At 51.3% G+C, this 23,033-nt stretch overlaps 1 protein-coding gene and 1 long non-coding RNA gene across 2 annotated transcripts in view; one reads left to right on the plus strand and one right to left on the minus strand.

Annotated features, from left to right (window-relative positions):
- Window positions 1–9,246: 9,246 nt before the first annotated feature.
- Window positions 9,247–10,843, plus strand: LOC141371534 (uncharacterized). Its single transcript, XR_012376550.1, has 2 exons — window positions 9,247–9,423; window positions 9,948–10,843. It is a non-coding gene; the product is annotated as an uncharacterized lncRNA (long non-coding RNA).
- Window positions 10,844–14,278: 3,435 nt separating this feature from the next.
- Window positions 14,279–23,033, minus strand: part of ANKRD33B (ankyrin repeat domain 33B) — an 85,472-nt gene continuing 76,717 nt past the window's right edge. The window contains exon 4 of the mRNA XM_025867466.2: window positions 14,279–22,936. Coding sequence (XP_025723251.1) covers window positions 22,104–22,936 — 833 coding nt within the window. The 3' untranslated portion in view covers window positions 14,279–22,103. The remainder of the gene's footprint in view (window positions 22,937–23,033) is intronic.

Consider the following 23,033-nt stretch of genomic DNA (forward strand, 5'->3'; position numbering starts at 1 on the left):
TTCTGAATAAACTTAGCTGTGAGAATGCTTTCCCGGCTGCAGATTAGTGAAAGCCATCACAACCTGCCTGCAGGAGACGGGGAGACGTACGGGAGAGGCATCCGCATGCTTGGAGCCTCCAGCCGGGTGTCTGTCTGTCGACAGCTCTCTCGTTTTACAGATGGGAAGCCTGAAGCACAGTGCCCGGTGGCAGAAGTCGCTGTCAGCAAACAGTGGCCTAAGGGGGATCCACAAATAGCCCAGGAGCCCATGAAAAGATGCTCAGTATCATTAGTCACCAGAGAAATGCAAATCACAGTCACTTCACACCCACTAAGGTGGCTAAAATCAAAAAGTCAAATAATAACGAGTGTTGGCAAAGATGCGGGGAAATCAGAACTGCCATGCCGTGCTACTGGGAGCGTAAAATGGTGGCAGCCACTGACAGCAATGAAAACACGTCGACATAAAACACACACAAACATTTGTAGCGGCAGCACTCACAACAGCCTGAAGGCGCAATCTGAACGTCCATCAACTGAAGGACAGTTCAGCAAAATGTAGTATATCTGTACAGTGGGGTAGTACGTGGCCCTAAAAAGGAGTGAAGCACTAACAGAAGGTACAAGATGGATGAACCTTGAACACATTATGCTCAGTGAAAGATGCCAGGCACAAAAGACCATGTGGTATAGGATTCCGTTCCTCGGAAGTGTCCAGAACAGAGACTATCCAGAGACAGGTGCCAACAAGACCGAGCACGGACGGGGGACAAGGGGTGAGGGAGGCGAGAGACGGGGTGGGGTCTTCAAGCAGAGCTGCCAAGCGGGGCTTGGGCACAGTGAGGCCGCGGTGTGGAGCGCCGTCGGGGCCGGAGGGGGCAGCCTGCACCCACCTGCGGTGGGGAGAATGACGGTGGGACCTGGGGAGGGAGAGAGAGTGGGGCCCTTGGGGACACGCTGAAGATGGGACCCCAGGGTGCCAGGCAAGGGGAGAGAGGCAAGCAAGCCAGGGACTGCACGGGCGTGGGTTCTGGAGAGTTCTGCTGGCACGACCCAGAGACTGGGGAGGACCAGGAGCTCCATGAGGAGGCCTCAGTGACCCGCAAGCTGGGGTTTCTGGGACGAGGAGGGACAAGCCAGATTTCCCAGGAGTCGGAGTGGAGCAGCCTGCTAAGACCCTAGCTGGCGGGGAGAGTAGGTTTGAACGAGAGACTTCCTTGCCCGAGCTTGCGGGCGGGAGCCCCAGTGGGCTGAGGACGGGAGGAGATGCGCGCTGGTGGCAAAGGTGCTGGGGCGCAGGAATGGGCCCCCCCCCCCGCCCCGTGGGCCACCGCAGGAAGCTCCGGCTCGGGAAGGATGGAACAGAATCCATGTGGGCCCAGGAAGATCACACCGAGGTCGGGAGGACAGCGGACGCTCTCTCCGCACATGCAGGTGCTCAGCCTCCTGCCGAGCCCGTCGTCTGCAGATGGGGGCAGTGAAGAGCGGGGGTGGTGACGCTCGGGGCCTGGTAAAGGAGATGAAACCTGTTCCCGAGTGCAGGAGGAATGGTTGAGACACACAGAGGAGTGGGGTCTGTAGTGGAATTATTCCATCCCGTCTTAGGGGTTCCGCCAGCCCTGAGGGGAGGAAGTGGAGAAAGAAGAGGCTGCCCTGCACTCGAGCTCGGGGATGGGTGGTGTGGCCCAGCGCAGGGACTCGGGACCGGGTGCAGGTGCTTCCTACAGCAGCTAGAGCTAGCGGAGATTGGGGGCCACCCGGGAAGGTCGCCGCTGACCCCTGCCGCGTGTGCGTGCTGTGCCAGGCATCCGTTACTGGGCTAAGCACTCTCCGTGCACCGTCTACCAGAACCCTCTCAATGATCCCCAGAGAGTGGGGATGGCTCTCTGCACCACCACACCCGCTCACAAGACAAGGCAAAGGACATGCAAGACTTGGACTTGCACGCAAGCAGTTTGGCTACAGATGCAAGTTCAATAAGACGCCCCACAGCCTACTAGCCTGGAAGGGCAGATGCCGTGGAAGGGACGCTTGGGGGTCAAGTGATGGCCTGAGGGACTGGCAGGCAGAGGAATTCGGGGGAGCCAGGCAGCGGGATGGCAAAGATCAAGTGAGAGGAGGCAAGGAGTTGAGATGGCCTGGAAGGGGCAGTCTGGATGCTGAGACCCCGAGGATTATGACTTGGATGCTGAAGTCCTCGGGGAGACAGGGAATCCCAGGGGTGACCGGATGCGAGCAGTTTGGAGAGGCACAGAGTGAGTGTAAGCAGAAGACACAAACCACAGAGAAAAAAGGTCTGTGATGAGGACAAATGCTGATCTAAAAACCCCACAGGGACAAAAAGCCCTGGTTAGCTGCTGCCCTTTGAAAGGGGAGGATAGGGCGGGCGCTGGCTGGGCTGTCCTGTGCTGAGCTGAGCCTTAATGGAGGCCAGGTCTTGAGCAGACAAGCCCAGACATGCCCCGTGATGGTGAGGTGCTGAGGGGGACTTGCGGCAAGGGGGGGGCAGGGGGCCATGCACTGGGAGGGGGTGGGGGTGGGGGGACCAGTTCACACCTGCTTGCTCCAGCCTTGCCTCTGCTGAGGCCAGTTCTTCAGTTAGCATCTCTGGTCCTCAGTTCTCCACCTGTCTGACTGGGCCGTTATGTAAGCAGAGAAAGGGGTTTTGCAAGGATGAAAAAAAATCATGGATATTAACTTCCTGGTTAATATAGATAGCAGTTTCAAAAGAACAGAGCTCCCAACATGGGCAGGTGGCACTGGTAGGGTGCAGAGATTTGGGATAGCAGGCACGCAGAAAGGGAGAGCTGGATCAATGCCAGTCCAGGCTGTGTCCAGGAACATCAGCATGCAGTTAGAGAGGAGACCACCGAGGCCCAGCTAATGATGAGCAGAGCAGGGATGGGCAGATCCTTAGGACCTGGAGGACCCTAGGGACCCCGTAGGACAGAGGTCAACAAGACTTGCATTTGCCCCTGGCTTCTGCATGCTGTGCACTGAGCTTCTGTCCCCAGTAGGAAGCTCAGCCCCTTGACTGGTTTCAACAAGAAATCCCCTGGTAACGTTCACAAGTGTTATGGGGTTGATGGGAGACTTGAGAGGTTATAGGGAGGCACGTATGGTCTTCCTGGGCTGCCACCTCATCCAGCTGCTGCCCATGGAGCCAGACCCTGTGCTCTGCCCTGAAATAGACTGAGAAGGAGACCCCCTCGCCAGGCTGGATCAGCTGTGAGGCCCGCTGCCACCCTGGCCTGGTCTGGGGAGACCAGCCCGCCGCTCTCAACACATCCCCGCCTGTGCCATTCCCTCCCTGGGTCCAGGGAGAAAGACAGGGGCCATATGACAACCTCTCCCGGTCCTCAGGTCCACACTTACGACATCAATGCCCATCCACCTCAGGGGACCGCCCTGGCCCCCCTCTTCAATCCAGGGTCAGCCCCTGATGGCGCTTGGCCGGCCGCCATTGGAGCTCAGAGCAAGGGTGGGCCCTCCGAGGTCACGTGCCCCTCTCCCACTTGGAACCTGCAGAGCCTGGGCAGCTGGCTTTTCTTCTCGGGGCCTCAGCTTCATCACTGCCAAAAGGAACCTTCCTGAACTTCCCGGGGGTGGGGTGGGGGGGAGCTGTGTGCGTGTTGCGGCGGTGAGCACTCAGCCAATCTTAATTTATCATCATCATCATCATGGTTGTTAATTTATGGTGCAAGAGCAGAGACACCATGAGATTCTGCCCAATTTAAGCAAACACCAGACAGAGGCTGCGGAGCAGGGCAGAGGCAGCGGCGGGGCCTGCGATGGGCCTTTCGAGCACCCTCGGGCATTACGACCTCAAAGGCTGAGTCCAGTGCACCCAAGCAGATGCCCAAACCCAGACCATACTGCTCCCCGTCCTTGGTCCTGGTGCTTTCACAAGCTAGATAGGGACACAGAGAGCCGGTGTGTGCCCCGGGAGCAAAGTGTCCGGGTGCGACTGGCCCACAGCTTCACAGAAACCAGCCGGAAATGGTGGGAACCCCCCAGAGACAGTGGAATGATCACCAGCCAAGTGGAGGGCACTGCCCGGCCCGGGTGGGGGCGCCACGCTCAGGCACCCCGGAAAGGGGCAGGGCCGGAGGGCAGATCTGGAGGGAGAGGAAAGATATTGCCAGACCCAGCAGGTTTTTAATTAATGAAATATTTTTAAAACATCTGTCTCCTGCCTCCGTGGCCCGTGGTGCTCTTCTGCTCTGCAGCTTTTTCTAACTTCACAGCTGCCGTGCTGGTTAAATGCTTCTTTTTACAAAACCCAAAGTAAACTTCTTTTCCCCCCAAGACTTGGTATCCTGCTGGCCTCTGCAGTATAAAAAACAAAAACAAACCAAAAACAAAACTCCAGGCATTTTGTAACCATCCCGGGAGGCGTCTACAGCCATATGCTCTTGGAGCAGAGGGGGGCTGAGCAGGTGGTGCTGGTTAACCAGGAAACTCGGAGTATTCGAAATTTCCTCAATAGTTGCATTAGTCAGAGTTCTCCAGAGAAACAGAACGGACAGGAGGTGCTGGTGGGTGACGCTGGGTATAGATAGATGATCGCTAGCTAGAGAAATAAAGAGATTTATTTTAAAGAATCAGTTCCCCTGTTTATGGAGGCTGACAAGTCCAAAATCTGCAGGTTGGGCCAGTAGGTGCAAGACCCAGAGAAGAGTTCAAGCCCAAGCTCAAGCCCAAAGGCCGTCTGCTGGCCAAACTCCCTCTTGCTGGGGGAGATCAGTCTTTCCTTCTTTTCAGGCCTTCACATGACTGGATGAAGCCCACCCACAGCATGGAGGGCACCTGCTTCCCTCGAAGTCCACCGACTTAAATGTAAATCTCAACCGGAGCCTCATAGAAACATCCAGAATCATGTTCTAACAAATATCTAGGCCCCGTGGGCCAGCCAAGAGGACACATAAAATGAACCATCCTGACCTTTCATTGCTGCTAATTTTTCTCGGATTCCTCAAAGCATCTCGAACTTGTTTTCACTTCCCCCACGCTGAAGCATCTACATCTCTTTGCAACATTGTGTCGAACATCTGACCTTCCAAACAGACTGTCTAAAATGCAATTAAGGGCATTCAGGACAAAAAATACTAATTTTCTCCCTCCCCCTCCCCCTTAATCCTAAATATTATTGTAAATTTTTATTTACATTATAAATATTATTATAAATCCAACTATAAATCCAATTTAAGAAAAAAAATCGATTTTGTGAACTGAAAAAGACCCAACATGATCTGATCTAATGAACTGATACAATGAGGAAGATTTGGGACTTCACCCCAGAAGCTCTGAATCAGCTTTGTGATTACCTTTCAGCACTGTCATTCTGTGCTGCCGAGGGTCACCTAAAAGAGAGAGCCCAACATGTTGTCGCACAAAGGCTCAGTTTCCATGCAAATTACCAGAAACCTGTTTGCATCGTTCTTTAAATAGAGATGTATCGAGAACATGGAATGTATGTGGAGTATTAATGAAATCTTCATTATCTCTGGGGCAGTGGTTTTCACCTTGGGGCGATTTTACCCTCCAGAGAACCTTAGGCAATATCTGGAAACATTTTTAGTTGTCCCAGCTGGGGATTGAGGAGGAAGGGAGAGGTGCTAGTGGTAGCATCTGGTGAGTAGAGGCCAGGGGTGCAACCAAAAATCCTACAATGCACAGGACAGCCCCAACAACAAAGAATTATCCAGAGCAAAATGTCAACAATACCAAAGTTGAGAAGCCCTTAATGGTCCTGTTCTAGAACTGCATGACGTCTAACAATGCAATTACATAATTAGAGGCAAATTTCCCTCATCCTGGAATCTTGAAAAAAATAATATGTGTGTTTCAGTGACGAGGGCTCGTTTGGTGCAAGCAGCTCAAGTAGCTTGAGCTTGTGTATGCTTTTCAGTCCCTGGAGCAGCAAAGAGCAAATTGCCCTGACGCAGGTCGGCTCCTGGATGCAATGGAAAATTTTAGAGAAAGCAAGCCTTTCCTTCAGGGAGAACATGCAGTGCTTCTCCCCCAAAAGAGTGACCTCCCGGGTCACGGATACAAGGAAGAGCGGAGATAAATGCCCCCCCCCGCCCCGCCGTGGCTTCCTCAGCACACTCGCTAGGACAGACAGGACTGACTCAGCTACTTCATATCCTCATAGGAAGGTCTAGAAACCTCTGTCCAAATGACTGCATCCTGTTTTCCAAAATGGACCGTGTACGTCTCAAGCTGATTCACCTCGGAGTTAGTGCACATGGAAGAGGAGTGAAGAGTGAAATTGGAAAATGGGCATCTCTCTGCAGAGCGAGTAGCTGAGCACAATGTGAAGGGAAGAGAAAGCTGTGTGGGTACAGATGTCCTTTGGGCAGGGACTTCAGCCGCACCTTATACCCCTGTGACCTGGCAGAGTCCCCAGCCACCCACCAGCAGCCCCTCTGCAAACCCTTCAGCCACCGAAGGACTAAGGTCAGCTGTGACCTCTTGGCGGAGGTGGCTGCTTCTGACCCACAACTCCACCCCTACCTGGGTGACACACTGGGAAAGGTGACATCTCTATACCCCTCCAAGATGAGGACGTCCAATGAGCTGCTCTCCGTTTATCAGCAGCGTGTACAACTAGACCACATCCCAAGGTACATAGAAACCACATTTCAGAGTGGAAGACAGAACAGAAGTTTGCAAGGTCACGCGCTTCATCACAAAATTCTCCACCCTCAATGTCAATGATGCCTCAGCCTCTGTACGTCAGTTGGCTAGAAACTTTCGGGTTCAGTCACTTCTAGAAACACTCTTTGTCGGGGTGCCATCACTAACCGGGGAAGCCCTGTGTGACTATGGAAGTCATTCGGTACAAAGGAGTAGCACTTTCAGTTAGGTTCAGACTCATCCTAATTCCGGTCACGAGAATTCCCAAACAGCAGAGGCGGTGTCAGGCCAGAGCCAGACAAGCGGTCCCCAGATCTCCTGTGCCCACAACAACAGAGCGCTGTGGGCGAGTCCCTGTCCTTGCCTGCAGGACCAGTGCAAGAAACCCACATCCCGGCACGCGCCATCTCGCCAACTAGTGTAGACTGGGCGTGAGAAGGGAGATTTTTAGTAGAAAGTCCCTCTCAACAAAAATTACAGCCCAAACGAACAAACAAACCTAAGCAACAGGATCTGGAGTCACCATAAGTCAGATTTCCTTCAAGCATAATCGGGAAACCCCCTCAAAGACGTAGGATGTCAAATCATATACGTTTCCCAGCCCTAGGATGATGCTAAGGCCATCCTGCCAGTTAAGATAATTGATGAAGTCTTTCATAGATTTATTGTTTGGCTTTCATAGCTAAAGCTTTTTTCCTGCCTTAAAACGAATGTCGTTTTCAACTTAATAGGTGATTTTACTATCCTCATAGAGGCTCTTAGTATATTAAAAGGATCCCCAAAAAAGTTATCCTAGGAAACAACAACAAAACCAAAGGATTATTACTTTGCAGGCACAAAGTACTGCGATGCCTAAGAAAGAGAACCCGCATTAGCGTGATAAACAAGTATTTTTTTCAAAGACAATTAGGTAGCCTGAATATAATAAGAAAAGGATAAATGAGCACTTATTAATTAATGCTTTGTTTCAACTATATATAAACTTAACCAGAGTTACACTATTTTCCATGACTCCCAAAGGCATCCAAGTAGATAGAGTCCCCACCCCCATACCCACTACCGGCGTCTTCAGCATCACCACAACATCCTCCTCCTCCTCACATTTATTGAGCATTTACTATGCGCCAGGCGCTCACGGCAACTCCACCTGGTAGACGTTACCTTTGCTATTATATAGACAAGACCACTGAAGCCCAGTGTGGTAAGCAACTTTCTTGTTCACACAGCTAGTGGCAAAGCTAAGATTGGTCTGACACCGAGCTCTAGGCTTTCCACCTACCCGATCCATCGGTCCACCCACTGACAACCCAGACCATCTCTGGGATTCCCCCACAGAAGAGAGCTCCAGTGCTCCTCTGCCAACCAACGGAAGTCACCTTGGGCAGCAGTAGGTCCCAAGAGTTGGAGGAACGGCAAGGTCCTCTGGTTGCCAAACATCTAGATTGAAGCCTGAGAGATGCCTAGGTTCTGCTCCCAGGATGGGTAGCCCTAGGAGAGATGTGAGCCCCATTCCTCTTGAAGGTCTTTAGTGGGCCAGATCATGAAAGGGAGGAAATCATGACAGACTAGATTTAAGTCCTGCTTCGCTGTCTGGAAATCCAAGTCTAAGTTCTAGACATTGTCTCCTCCAGCAGTAAATGGGACCTTCCTAGGCACACACTGCCAGGGCTCATCTCCAGTGGGGCTGGAGGAGCAAACGGGAAGGGAAAGTTCTATGAGGGGAGCAGGTCTACAATGGCGAGGCTCCCCCAAAATCAGATGGAGAAGAGGACAGGGCCTCCCTCTGCTTGCACCCCAGGAGATGATCGAGAGCAGAAAATACAAATAAAACATTGACCTTCTTCTGCTTTGGTGCAGGGATGCCAGTTTCTCCCCCATGCCCACTCCCCCTTCCTCTTTGGAATAGGGCCCCATTATTGCTATACAGGCAATGTCCCCAGTTCCACGGCTCCATTTTTCAACTTGACAGGTATGTGTAGGTGCAGGACAAAGTTCTGGGGAATGCCACACAAGGGGGTGGTGTCTTAAAGGGAGGTGAATCACCCAGAAGATTTGCCTCTTGTTGCCCTTGACTCCTTTCTCCTGTGGAAAGCAGATGTGATGACTTGTACTCCAGCAGCCAGCTTGGATTATGAGGCAACCAAGGGAATGGGCACTCCTGCCAAGGATGACAGAGCAGAAGGATAGAAAGAGCTTGGATCCCTGATGACAGCGGCACTACCGTGCCAGCCCCAGCTTGCCTCTCTAGACTTTGCCTAGAGAAAAACAAACCCTGACGTATTTTAGCCACTCTTTTTTGGCCATAACAGAAAAGTTTAGAGCACAGACTTTGAAGCTGGGCCTCGATTATATCCCAGCACCTCCACTCACTAGCACTGAGACCTTACATAGGTTTCTTGATCTCTCTGTATCTCAGTTTCCCCACGTGTAAAATGAGGCAAATAATAGTTTCTATGTCACAGGGTGGTTACGTGCCTGGCACACAGCAGCCTGGTAAGCTTTTCTAGTTTAAATCATAATGACGGTGATGGTCATGATGATACCAATGACAATGACAATGACCATTATTGAGTTTTCGCTCATATGCAGCTCAACCTAATCCCGTTTGACACAAATGCTCACAGTGGCCAAGCAGGAGTGGGTTTTCCCTGGAACCAAGGAGGAGACATCATTCCTTCACCTCCTCCAGCAGCTGCTCCAGGAAGCCATGAGGTCAGAAAATCACAGGCCAGTTCTCAGGAAGGAGCACCCGGAGCAACCCTGGGAACCCCAGTAAATGACTCATTCAGCCAACTACCAGGTTCAGTTTTGCTAAGTTGACAGATGAGTTTTAGGCAATAGAGAGGATGTCAAGGTTGTGTGAGGGAAGGAAGGAGGAGAGACCATCCAGAGACCACGGGATAAGAGCGAGGTCCCCTAGGGAGCAGATGCCTAACCGAGGAGAGTTGGTAAGGTTGTCGGGGATGACACTCCATGTGCCCGACCCGCCCTCCACCTCCTCCGAACCCTACAGTGAGACCTCCAGTCTCCTCGTGTGCATTCCCGTCCTGAGTTTCTGAAGCATCCTATGCTCATGACTTCTTCAGCATAATTTCCATCTATTAGTAGAGAAGAGAGAAGCTCACAGTAATTAAACACTTTATTGGCTGTATTCTCCAATCTCTTGGGGCAATGCCAGCCTCCGCTGTCCTGTGCTCTAACCCTGAGGACACTGGCACAGACCAGAGTCAGGACCACTGGGTGCTGGTGGAGGGTGGGAAGTAAAGGCTCTCACTGCCTCGTGGAAGGCCCACTTCCCTCTTTGGCTGCTTTTCTCAGTTCCAGGTGGCTGGATGGTCAGAGGGCAGGTTAGCAGCAACCATCCAGCTCAGAGGTCCCCCTCCTCCCAGAAGACCTGAGGATGGGCCTCCTCTCTAGGCTCCACCGCGGGCTCTGGGGAGAAATGAGGCACTTCTCCCGGAGGCCACCCTTCTTCCTTTTCGTGGTGGTTGGAAAGATCTTGACCCAGATGATCTGGGACGCTGCTCCTGGAACTGAGACCACCAGAGCAGCTGAGCCAAACACAGATCATAGTCTGCTACACCATGATTGGCAGCACGGCCCTAAGAGCAAAGAGCTGGGACATCTCTCCACCTGCTTGGAGACCATGCATGATCCAAGGCAGTTCACCAGAGGAGGGGTTTACACAAGGCCTGGGGCTAAAGAGCTCTGGCCAGATTCTGTCTGGGAGAAGACTTCCTAGTGGTCCTTTAAAACATGTCTGTCCTCATTCCCACAGCAAGACATTATTATGCTGACCTACCTTCCGTTGGGAATCACAGGGGTTCTTGAGAGACATTCCTGATCACTTGGAGGTCATGGAGGCAGAGAAGAGATGGAGAACCCCTGAGGACTGCCAACCAAGTTAACCAGCAAAGAGTCTTAAGTTCAGAGTGGCCTCCAGCACTCTGTTCAGGACTGGCAACAGACACGGTGCACAGCGTTCATTCAGAGACTCATTCTTTAAGGAAATGATGAACACTGCCAGGGTTACAAGGAGAACTTGTAGCAAAGCCAGGACTAGACTTCTGTCTGTCTGTCTCTCCGAAGACCTTTCCCCACACAGCCTAGAATATGTATATTGTCATTTCGTTTAATTAAGCAAGCCAAAGCATCTTCTTCCCCGTATGCTTTTCTGGGAGAAAAGCCAGGCTGCATCTAATAAAGCAGGTTATTGTCCACGTTGCTGTTTTCTACCGAGCTGATTGAGCTAGTTTCCACTGTCATTTAGTATTGTCCTTGTGAAACCCCAGTCCCCTCATCAACGTGGCCTGATCAGCAGTATCCCGAGCAGGACAGCCACCACTGCCCCCACCTCCCCCGACGCAAGTCCGTTCTTTCACTTGTCCTGGGCAGATGAAGGGAAGAGGTTGGTGGCTGCCCCAGGTGTGCTTGGGGCCTCCTCCAGCTTCTGCTCACCGCCCCGGCACAGAGCCCAGGCCCCATGAATGACCCCGGGAGATGCATACAGAGAGCAGCTCAGATGGGGAAGGGAGCCACAAGACCCCGACTGACCCATGGTCGGAGGCTCAAGCTCAGCCCTCGAGGCTGTCCCAGGACCAGGAACAGAGAGGGAAGTGACGCCGTTTTCTCCTTGCTTCTGTGGGATGGAGGGACTTTTGTCTGGGGGACGTCGAGTGCATTTGGTGCAGGTGCCAGCCATGGCCACTCTTTCGGCATCAGGATAAAAAGGTCCAGCTGGGCCATGGATGTGGCCTCTGACAGCCAAGGAGCTTTCAGAGCCAATGGGAAGAGAGCAGGTATAAGCGGGAGATGGTGCAGGGGAGGGCAGGCTTTAGCGCTCCGCTCCCCACCTGGGAGTCTGGTCTAAAGTTAGAAAGCAGATGTCCCTGTGACTGTCCCTAGGTTTTAGTCCGAGCAAGCAGAGTAAGGGAGAAAACAACTTTTCAGTGGCTGCCAACTCTGTGTCAACCTTGTTGAAGATCTCGGTACAGTTTCTGTGTCATTTAATTAAATCTTCATGAAAACCCTGCAAACCAGGAAAATCCCCACTTTATTATTTATTTATTTATTTATTTATCCATTTATTTATTTATTTTTAGAGAGAGAGAGAGAGAGAGAGTGGATTGGGAGGACAGAGGGAGAGAGAGAGAGAATTTCAAGCAGGCTCTGCACGGGGTGTTCGATCTCACGACCCTGAGATCATGACCTGAGCCAAAATCAAGAGCCAGACGCTTAACCAACTGAGCCCCCCAGGTGACCCCCCTTTAAAACCAGGGCACTAAAGCATGAGGTTAGGTTGCTTGCCCAGAGCCCTGCAGCCAGAAGGGGGCAGAGTGGACCCAGGGTCCATGCTCTCCTCTCTCCTGGCTCCTCTGTTGCTTGCCTCCCAGAGCACGTCTGCCCATGGCCCATACTCATGGGCCTCAGTCCCAAGTCAGGAAGGCAGCGTCCAGCTCGCCAGTCCGCAGATACTACTGGACCAACTGCTGGAGGCCAAGCCCTGTTCCAGACGCTGGAAGATGGCAGGGAACCACAAAGACGTGGCCTCTGCACTCGTGGCCTTCAGGGGTGCATCGAGGAGAAGGGGTTGGTGACACCGGTGGCCAGCAAGGTGGGGGCGCTGGACAGTGAGTGCTGGGAAGGGGTCCTGTGGGCAGGCAAAGTTTGGGGGGGGGCAGCATTCCCAGGCTCCCAATGTCTCTTGACTCCATGGTCTGGGGTGGTATGGGTTGAATTGTGTCTCCCAACAAGACTTGTTGAGGTCCTAACCCCAGATGCCTATGAATGTGACCTCGTTTGGAAATAAGATCATTGCACATATAATTAAGACGGGGTCATCCTGGATGAGAGTGGGTGCTAATCCAATGACTCGTGGCCTCATAAAAGAGGAATATGTGAACACAGACACACAGAGAAGAAAGACGGCCATGTGGAGGTGGCGTGTCCACAAGCCAGAGACACCAAAGGTTGCTGGCAACCAACGGAAGCTGGAAGAGGCAAGGAGGGATCCTCCCCTAGAGCCTTCAGTGGGGCACAGCCCTGCGGACGCTGTGATCTCCAATGTCTGGCCTCCAGACCCGGGAGGGAATACATTTCTGGGTTTGAAGCCATCCAGGTTAGTTGCAGTGGTCACAGCAATCACAGGAAACTAATACAGGAGGGACCAGGATGTATTTCCGACCATTTTCCAAGCGATGCTGATGCTGCTGATCCCAGACACGGTAGCCCTTGAAGAGCCACTGGTTTAAGTGACTGTGGAGATTAATCCACTGGCTCAGGGAGAACATGAGCATTGCCGCAGCATCTCCAGGGCACCTGGCCTGAGTGTTTGACTGGAACAAGTCAGTAGGGTTCAAGAGACACAGGTGGGGGCCCAGCACGGGATGGGACTTGTGCCCAGCACCTGCATAGCAGTGGGAGGGAAGAAGGCCAGGGAACGCTTTTCCCATCCAACCAATGACCTTTCCCATCCAACCCCACAGAGGGTGCATCATGTACTCCAACCAAGGGAGTAGGGCCATCCCAACGGGGTTTGGGGAGGAAGGACACCAAGCCTGCCCCTGGCAAGGACCACTCAGGAGAGTTAGTAGGTAAAAGCCAGTCTCGCTTTCCCCGGGAGGCCCCCCAGGGACAGGGGCTGATGGGGCAGTGGGAGGGCTAAGGGCTCCCAGCCAACGGACTCCTTTGCCCAGGGAGTGAGGACACCTTGCCACCTTGTCCACTACAAGTTAACTTGCCCACCACACCCCCGAACCCTCCTGCTCCTGGGGGCCCAGAGAGAGGCACCCCGGTCCAGCTTCTCATGCAGGCGCTTGGCACTATTAATAAAGCTCCTTTTCTCAGTAAGAGCTAAAGAAAAGTTGAAATCCTACCCTCGCAACAAATGTCTTGATTTTGTTTTTGAAATAATGCTTTTGAAATATCAAGGTCGATTAGAGTTTGGGTTATATATTTATTTATTTTTATCTATTTATTTTTAGCCAGGAAGATGTATTAACATGTTGTTAGGTTTTTGCTCTTAAGTGAGAGCCATAACGAGCTCGGGCAGGAGAACAGGTCTTGAGGCAGGCGGTGCGGGGTGGGCTGCTGCCGGGTCAGGGAGCCCCGGCATGGGGCGTTGCTGGCCAGCTGGCCATTTACCTGGGCCATCTGCACCTCAGAGCTTGTTTCCTCAGCAGACCGGAGGCTTTCGGAACGCCTGGGCCACCTTTGCTGTCCCCGGCTGCAAACCAGCCAGGACGTCACAAGGGAGATGGCAAGAGTGACCTCGGGGAGCCAGCACGCGGGGCTGCACACAGGCAGGAGTCCCGAGGGCCCCCGAGGCTAACGTTCTCGACCACAGGACTGCCCGGTGGGGAGACACCGCTCCCGAGGCTGGGGGACAGGGTGGGCAGCGAGGGAATGCCCTTGCCTGAGGCCTATCCCACCGCGTCCTCGGCTGCAGTGGGCGGGAGCCTGCAGCTTCCCCGGCCCCAAGCAGAATCAGTGAGGGAAATAAAGCGGACGAGACCGCCCCCCACCCCCTCACTTTTCACATCCCGTTTCACTTTTTTAAAGAACTATCCCTTGTACGTGTTCTTATTTTCTAGTATGTCTACCCAACACACACACGTTGGTCACAAACAACAAAGACAAATAATCTCCGATCACAATTGTGGCCTAGAAAATTTTATTTAAAATTTGACTTCCTATTTAGGTCCTTCCTTAATAATTATGATTTTGGGGGAGTTGAATGACGATCTTTTAATGGGTCAGACTTCAGACTTCCTAAAGGTGGAGCGGAATTTCCCAAATAAATAGGAGCTGTTTTCAGTCTCATCAAAAATAACCTAGGGGCGCACGGTGGGGCGTGGGACTCCTGATCTCCAAGCCGTGAGTTCGAGCCCCACACTGGGGGTAGCGATTATTTTTTTAAAAAATAATAAAAATCTTTAAAAAAAAAGAAACACAAATTCAAATATTAAAAAAATTACGTTTGGCTAAATCATAATTTCATACTTTTATACAAGACACCTTGACAATATGTGATAAAATGAGAGAGAAAAACTCCACAATCTGTGTCAAACAACTATGATCTGAAATTTATAGCAAAATCCTACAAATCGGCAAGACTGACACCAAAAAGTACAATAAAAAACACACCAGAAACAGATACAAATAAGGAATCTGTCAAACAGGAGATAAAAATGGTCGGAAGACACACGAAAAGATGCTCTACTGTACCAGTAATGGAAGAACTGAAAATTAAAATGAGATAGAGCTTTTTAACCCACCAGCCCAGCAACCTTCAGCCTGTGAGATGAACAGCAGGTGTCGCTGCGGGAGGCACACCGCCTCTTTTTTCCACGGGTGGTTGGGCGAGGACTCACTCAGGAGCCTTTGGAAAGAACAACGCCGCAGGGACTATTGAAATTAAAATCTGCTATTCCCTTCACCCTGGTCAATCCTAGAGAAATATTCCCTGTGCAGGTCAAGACTCTTAGTTACTCCTAAGTGGTAGGAACCGAAAATACTGCAATAACCTGAGACCAGGAAATGGTTCGGTGAACCAGGGCGCATCGCTACTGAGGAATACCGGATGGAATCCACATGAACGAAGGGGCCAAACGTGCTCTCCCCAAAACAGGAGTGAAGGAAACCGTGCATACCATGGGATCTCATTTGTATAACACATGAAGGGAAGAAAACATTTAAAACCTATTTCTAGAAGGATGCATAAATAATTGGTCGGAGGGACTGGCCCGGGGGAGGGTCAGTTGCTTTTCATCTGAGACCCTTTTACAGCGTTTGGTTTATTTTTTCTGAGTGTGTGCGTTACTGTTTTAGCCATTAAAAGAAAATGAAGTTAATTTTAGAGTTCTTGATTTAAGCTTTTCAAGGACATGTTTTAAATAAACTCCAGAACAACATTTACATTGTATCAGTTAGGTAAAAGAATACACAGAGAGATGTGTGTGGCTCAGTCAATCAACGGTCTGCCTTCAGCTCAGGTCATGATCCCGGGGTCCTGGGATCGAGCTCCGCATCAGGCCCCCTGCTCAGCTGGGAGTCTGCTTCTCCCTCTGCCTGCCGCTCCCCCTGTTTGTGCTCTCTCTCTCTCTCTGTTAAATAAATAAGTAAAATCTTAAAAAAAAAAAAAAACAGACAAAAGCAAAACCGGATGCCCCCTAAAAAGATGAGCACGGCAACAGGATTATTTTAACATAAGTGAAAATATTCCTGGATGAATCATTAATTTAAAAATCTTACCGTTCAAAAGTAAAAGTGTGTCAGAAGAAGAAAGTGCACATCTATTTCGAGCAAAGTAAGGGACATTAAGAATACTGACATATTTAATTGTCTCATTTTCTCATTTATACACACTTTGGTTTATTCCAATACCATACCACTGTACCAGGAGAGTGTTTATTTCACAAGTGATTTTTAATCCTGTAGCCACAATTCCCCCATATGTTTACATTATTTTTCTTCTATATTTTTTAAATATGAGATACAGAATTTGTCAGAGGTTAAAAGGGACAGACACGTTCTTTCTGCTGAATAAAGTATCCTATTTAACCTAAAGAGTATTATTAACCTTTTGGATAGCAAGAATTTGAAGCTGCTGGGAGTCACATGTACTTGTAGGTCCCCAAGTAGCCCTGAGGTCTAAATAGGAAAATACCTTTTATAAACTGTAACAAAACTCACGTCAAAATAAAAACCTATGAAATGTACACAGTTCTATCCAGAGTCAACATTTTTACAATATCCATTTTCAGAAACGATGAAAATAGCTTTATGTTCAGAAAACAGAACCTATATACCGAGGTGGCCTAACTTGCAATCTGGCTTCCCGTGCTGAAGTCTGTTCAGTCCTCTTATTATTAAAAATACACACCCTCAGACGCCCCCCAAAAATGCCAGGTGGGACAATGATTCGAAAGAAGAGAATTCTAAGGAGAGCGTTTTCTGTTCATCTGAGCAGGGGATCTCATTCCCATTCCTCAGGATGTCCCCAAGGCTCGCCGGGTTTATAGGATCCTTATATAGTTCACATCCAGTTCTCCAGAGTCATACAGTTCCAAACCAGCTTCTAGAACGTCTGCTCAAAAACTGTTATTAAAGTGCTTCAATGCAACCTCCCAAAACATTAAAAAGTGGCGGGTCAACACAGGTCACTGCTCTCCCCGGAATGACCAGCTTCATCTTTGTTTCTCGCCTACATTTCCTTTTAAAACAAGACAAAGGTGTAACACTAGGATGAATAAATTTCTCTCAAAAACCCAACTGTGTTAGCTTTCACTAGACTACCTAATCCTTGGGCAGACTTGGGAAAATCCTAGCGCTTCCACAGGGTAAGATGTTGATTCTACGGCTAACCTGGCACCAAATTCCAAGAAATTCAGGCCCCCACCCCGTGGCCAACGCTGAATGGCCGGTGGTGCTCCCCAAGCAGTCATCTCCGGCTTCCGCCTCTCAATGTGAAGGATGAACGTCAAAGGCAGAGAGATGCCCCAGATCGGCTACTGGACCTTGCCGAGGAGCTCCTCTAGGAGCCATCTGGGCCAACACTGCCTCGCGGTAAGATCTGGGTTCTGACACGCTGGCCGTGTTACGTGTCCCATTGGACAAAGTGCTTCCAGTAAGTCTTGGGCTGTCCGACCCTCCTGAACACACGCATCGAAGCAGGTCACCCTTCACCTTCCCCGGGAGCCACAGCAGAGGTCACCTTTGCGATCACAAAGCCTGGTCTCCCTTCAGTTCATCTGTGTGTGTGCATGCCCACGCGTGTGCACGCTCAGACCTTGGCCCACACCGTCCGCTTCGGCACAGCCGGCAGCCAAGGGCCACCGGAGCCCTGCAGGGGGCGCTGTGCAGGCCACAGGCCGGCTCACAGTGAGGAGATCGTGTGCACAACACCGGCATTCAACGGAGGCGCTAGAAAACTAGCTAAATCAGTTCAGGTAGTGGTGGGCTGGTGTTTTTGCTTTTTTTTTTTTTTTAATTTTTTTCTTCAAAAAACCACCTCCAGAAGGAATTCTTTTTTAGCCTCTTCTTTTAAATGTTAATGAAGAAACATGTGAATTCAAGGTCCCAGAAATGAGCAGCTGACTCCAGAGTTACCCAGACGAACGAAACAAGTTCTAAATGCTCCGAGGTGTGAAACAGGGAGCACAGCCATCAGTCTTTTAGGAAGAACTTTGTGGGTACCAGCACTCCCACTGTGACCATTGTCTTCCCAGTTCCAGTTGCTGCCAGAAACGTGACCTCACTGTTCTCTGAGGACCAGCTGCGATGGCCCCTCCACCTTCCCTCCCCTACAGCAAGTTGGTCCGGGAATCGAGGACCCCGCACACAGGGGACTTGGTGTGCGGAGAACCCACAGCCAGTGCAGCCTCCAGGGACCCACACAGGCCGGATAGGGTCCCGAGCAAATACCAGGGTACCTGTTAGAATTTTCCCGAATGCTGTAAAAAAAAAAACAAGTGTGAGCACTCTGTCACCTAAAGGCCTGTGACCAGAAACTTTACAATGGTTGATGATGGATCTCCAGAGCCTGGGGCGTCCGTGTGTGCTACGAGAATGGGCAATGAGTGAGCAGGGATCTCCAGGTGAACCCGGGGAAAGAGGAACAGCTGACTTACATCAGGCCTGGAACTCCGAGGAACTTCCGGGAAATTAGGAAAAGACGGTCTGCTCTCTGACTGTTGTGGGGACAAGGGGGGAGAGGTAGGGCTCTTGCCAGACGCTGCAAGAGACAAACCGGGCCCACTTCTTAGTCTTGGCTCCTTTACTGAACTCTCGGGGAGGCCCTTCTTCATGACTTGGTACCCCGGATTCTTCCCTAAGGATGACGGGCTTTGCATCCATTTCCGGACTGGGGGCTGGCCCCACCTCGTGGGATTCTGTTTCACACACAACCGCCTGGCCCTCACTCAGACGCTGGATCCCCAGAGACCTGCTCACCCCCTAAAGCATGGAAGGAAGTGGGGAGAGGCAGTCTGCAACGGCCTCTCTGCACGCACAAGCCCCGTGCTCCAGCTGACATCACGAATCTCTCCGTCCTTCTCCGCAGGATGAGCTTGGTGTCCCAGGAAGGCCCGAAGCTGAGACAAGGAACTGCAATTTCTGATCTTCGTGTGGCTGAGGTACCCAGTACCGCCAGGCGCCTTCCGGGTGATGGAATATTCCTTCCTCGGAGAGAGGAAGGAAGGTCCATGATGTTCTGGTCCGTGATGTTCTGGGCTGTGTTTCTCTAGGGTGGCCAAAGACATGGAGAGTTTACGCTCTGAACGCTGAGGTCATTCCAGAAGAACCTCTCCCAGCTTTTCCCTCCTCCTGCCCAGCAGGGAGACTACGGAACACTGGAATCACACAAGCCAGGACTAGAAACTGTCACTGTGACCCCACCCACCCTGGGAGCAGACGGGGAGGAGCCAGTTCTAGAGGTGAAATCGGTGAATAGATGGCTATTCTGTGTTATCATGACCACCGCTACTTAACATACAGGCTGAATTTTTTTAAACACAAGGGTTCACATCCACAAGAGGTAACTGAGAGGAGCTGAGGTGACCTCACGTCCACTCCAGAGCCGTTTCAGCTGCCAAAGTCCCGGATCTCCAATAACCAGAAAATCGCAAGTGAGGGAGATGGCGGACATTTCCCTAGAAGACAGCAGCATTGACGTCGTCTTGGAAATATTTCTTCTGTCTAGTGTAATCATAATTCACTCGAACATTTTAATAAAAGTATTAAAATATACTTTATCTTTTCCTCTAACTACATTTATATATAAATCCCTGAGAAGGTACCTGTCAACTTGAAATTCACTATTTACAGTTAATAAACAACAGGGGAGCAAGCAGACCCCAGCTCCCCCACTCCCTCCGACAGCGGAGTGGTGCTGTCATCTGTCAGGAGAGCAAACTAGGTGCCCCTCCCTTAAATGGGCATAAAGGCGGGGCGGGGTGGCTCAGTCGGTTGAGCATCCAATACTTGGTTTCGGCTCAGCTCATGATCTCATGGGTTGTGGGATGGAGCCCTGCCGTCGGGCTCCTTGCACAGCGTGGAGTCTGCTTGAAAGATTCTCTCCCTCTGTCCCTCTTCTTCTCTCTCTCTCTCTCAAAATAAATAAATAAATCTTAAAAAATAATAATAATAATAAAAGGCGTGGGGGGCTGTGCCGAAATCCTAAACCATCTGCACAGAAGCTGGGGAAATCTGTCCTTCAGTCACTGGGTCGGTGGAGGTCATTATGTAATTCAGCAGGGACGCCACACTGCCTCTCACAATTGCCTTGCTTTTCCGCCCTTTTTAGACCTCAGAGTGGTGGTGCCAGGGAGGATCAGGGCAACTAGCCACAGCTGCCAAAGAAAACAGGCAAAGGAAGGAGAGGCAAGCAAGGACGAGAGCGGGCAGCGAGGAAGGCAGGGAAGAAATGTGGCGACGAAGCTGAGGGGACACGCAGAGAGCAGGAGGGGGTGACTGCCCATCGTCACCCCTGCCCCCGACCAACGCTGGAAGCGAGCAAGCGGCAGGCAAAGGGTGACCCCTCAGTGAGAAAACGCAGCCAGCCATTCAAAGCAATGAAAATACATAAACCAGACAATGATCTCAGAGGATGCCGGGTCGTACTGTCAGGGAGACTAGGGGTGTTTCTCTTCGCCTCGGGGACCAGCTCTCGTCTCATCCAAGGGGATTTGGCCAATACCAACTCTTGGACACAAGGGTGACCTGCAGCCACGCAGTGTCGGTGATGCTAAAAGTGCGTCCAGACCTCTAGGCCATTCTGGAAAGAGGGAGGAGCTCACTAAAATCTGACTTAATAATCACAGCTACCCATCAGGTTGGTGCGGCGCAATAGCCTGTTAATTGAGGTTTCTGGAGAGGTGAGTGTGAGACCCCGGATAGCTCAATGCCTCACGGTGCCAAGTGGGAGGGACTAGGGAGAGGCCAGCGCCATTCCTGCCCACGTCATGAGACAGGCGCTCATCACACCCCAGCCAGGGGGCACGATTTGACTGGCGAATCCAGGGTTGTAAGAAAGAGCTTCCAAATCGGTCCCCACTACTTTAAATCTACAGCTTCCGAGGAAGAGAATTTTTAAAATAAAGTGCTGTCAGAGTGCATATATGACAGATACTCTGCAACCCAGATGGCCAGAGATTCATTAGACTCTCTCAGTGCTTTGGAGATTAAAAAAAAGTATGGACAGAACTCCCACTGAGAGCTCAGGGCTCCGGGCAAATCACGGACGTGCTCTGCCCAAGTCCCCGCATCTCGGAAATTCTACAAAGTCCGCATGAGGATAGACTGAATGAACATCACGGGCAGTCCAAGGAAAAATCAAAGTAATTCCACACCAGGAATTGAGTCTGGAGGAGGGAGCCATCCAGCCCACTCCAGGAGAATTTGCCTAAAACGAGTTTGCTTAATATTCAGTTCTAATCCCTGTTCTTCTAAACCCCCTCCACCTTCTCAGCGGTTTGTATCACTCTGGCGCCTTATTCTTTTGCATCTTTTTTACATTTTAAGGATATCTGAATTCAATTTATCTAAGAGTACAGAGGACTTAATTTTGTATTTCCAGTAAAAACTTATTACATTTGCCCCCATTTTATTAGATAATAGATTTTTCTCGTATCTATTTTTGAATATGTTAAAGGTTTTGCATCCGGTTTATCTAAAGTCCCTTGCTTAAAATACTTAGTTCCAGCAATAAGTACATGCTTCTCGATGCACGGTTTCATGCTTTGACAACAGGTTTTTCTTCATTATTATTACCGTCTAAGTAAGAGAGCTTTAAAATAAGACACAAGGAACTCTGATTCCCCTGTCTCACGTCATCATTTTGCTGGAAAAGGAAATGCCTCCATCAAATAGAAACAAATATTCCGAATCACTGAATCAAATCAATAAGAACATACGGTGCGCACGTGCGCGTCCAATGAGAAGGAAAGACAAACAGCAAGAAAGGGGAGACTCCCGACAAATTCTGTAGGAAATCATAGAGATATCACAAATAATGATTGCCAGAAACAGTATGTTAAACAAAGGGTCTTCGGGCAAATGTATTAAAATCCGTCTTAAATACAAACAACCCCATCACCAGTAAAATGCTGCAAATTGGATCATGGTTAAAAATACAAAATTATTCAGACCCCTTGATAAATTGGTCTTATAAATTTCCCAAGTGAGGTTCTAAAGGTAGGCTTCGCGGCAAATTTGCCCACCAGGTGTACTGATCGCTAGGGGAACTGGTTTCAGGCTATTCGACCTGTGCCCTGCCCAATGCACGCAAGGGTGCAGCCTGAACAAACAAACGGGGAGCACTTCTGGGTCCAGGTCCGAGGGCGCTCCTCTGCCCGGGATGCGCAGGGAGGTGCAGCGCTGCGGGAGGGACAAGGGCAGGAGGGAGGCACACCCGCACCCCTCTCCGCGCGCAGCCCCGCTGCTTCCCTCCCCCACCGCACACGCTTCCAGGCCTCTGACCCCTCACGTCCTTTTCCTCCAGGAGGACGCCCGCTTTTCCTTCTGCGCCGCCGCCACCCGCTGCTTCTCCGCCTCTTCCGCCTTCCTCTTTTCCTCCTTGGCCTCCTTGTACCGCCACTTGGGGAGCTGCAGGTGGGCGCTGTCCTTGGTGCTGCCCTTGGCGGCCGTCCGCTCTGGCTGGAAGGTGGGCGCGGGCGCCTTGCTGATGCGCACCCTGGGGATGACCACGCCGGGCCGCACGCTGCTCCTCCTCAGCAGCTGCAGGGGCAGGAGGCTGGTCCTCCGCGGGGCACCCGGCAGCTGCGGAGACGGGAGGCTGGCTCTCGGGGCCACCTCTCTGGAGACCCCGACGGCCTGGGAGGTCCGGAATGGCTGCTCAGAGCCCTGGATCTTGTCACTCTCCTGGGCGTGCGTGTCCCGGTTCCCCTGAGCCTCCAGGATTTCCTGCACCGCCAGCCGCCTTTTCCCCACACAGGGGGGGCTCTCGGGGCACACAGTCTGGCAGACGATGGCGACGGCGGGGCTGTACAGGCTCGTGGTCATCCTGACCATGTGGTCCAGGACACCCCCATCCTCCAGGCCCTGGCGTGAGCGGGAGGTCAGCGTGGACCGCACGAGCTCGGTGAGCTTCTGCAAGCAGTTTTTGGAGCCCGAGGGCTTCAGAACGGCCTCCGGAGGCAGCGGCAGCTCTGGTTTGTATTTTTCCCCAAACTGCTCCGGGCAGGGTCGCTCCAGCAGCCTCTGGATGAGGCGGACAGCCTCCACCCGTCCAGTGTAAGTGGCCCACTCCTGGGGCGACATCCCGCGGCGGGGGTCCCTGGCATGGACATCTGCTCCTGAAAATTTAAAAAAAAAAAATGCAAACACAAACAGTAATGGGCAAATGCAACAAGAACTTTCCCAGTCAATGGCAGGAAACGAAAGAGTGAAATG

Source organism: Callorhinus ursinus, unplaced genomic scaffold, assembly GCF_003265705.2.
Source record: "Callorhinus ursinus isolate GAN/ISIS: 27379988/994484 unplaced genomic scaffold, GSC_fseal_2.0 scaffold3, whole genome shotgun sequence".
Classification (NCBI taxonomy): domain Eukaryota; kingdom Metazoa; phylum Chordata; class Mammalia; order Carnivora; family Otariidae; genus Callorhinus; species Callorhinus ursinus.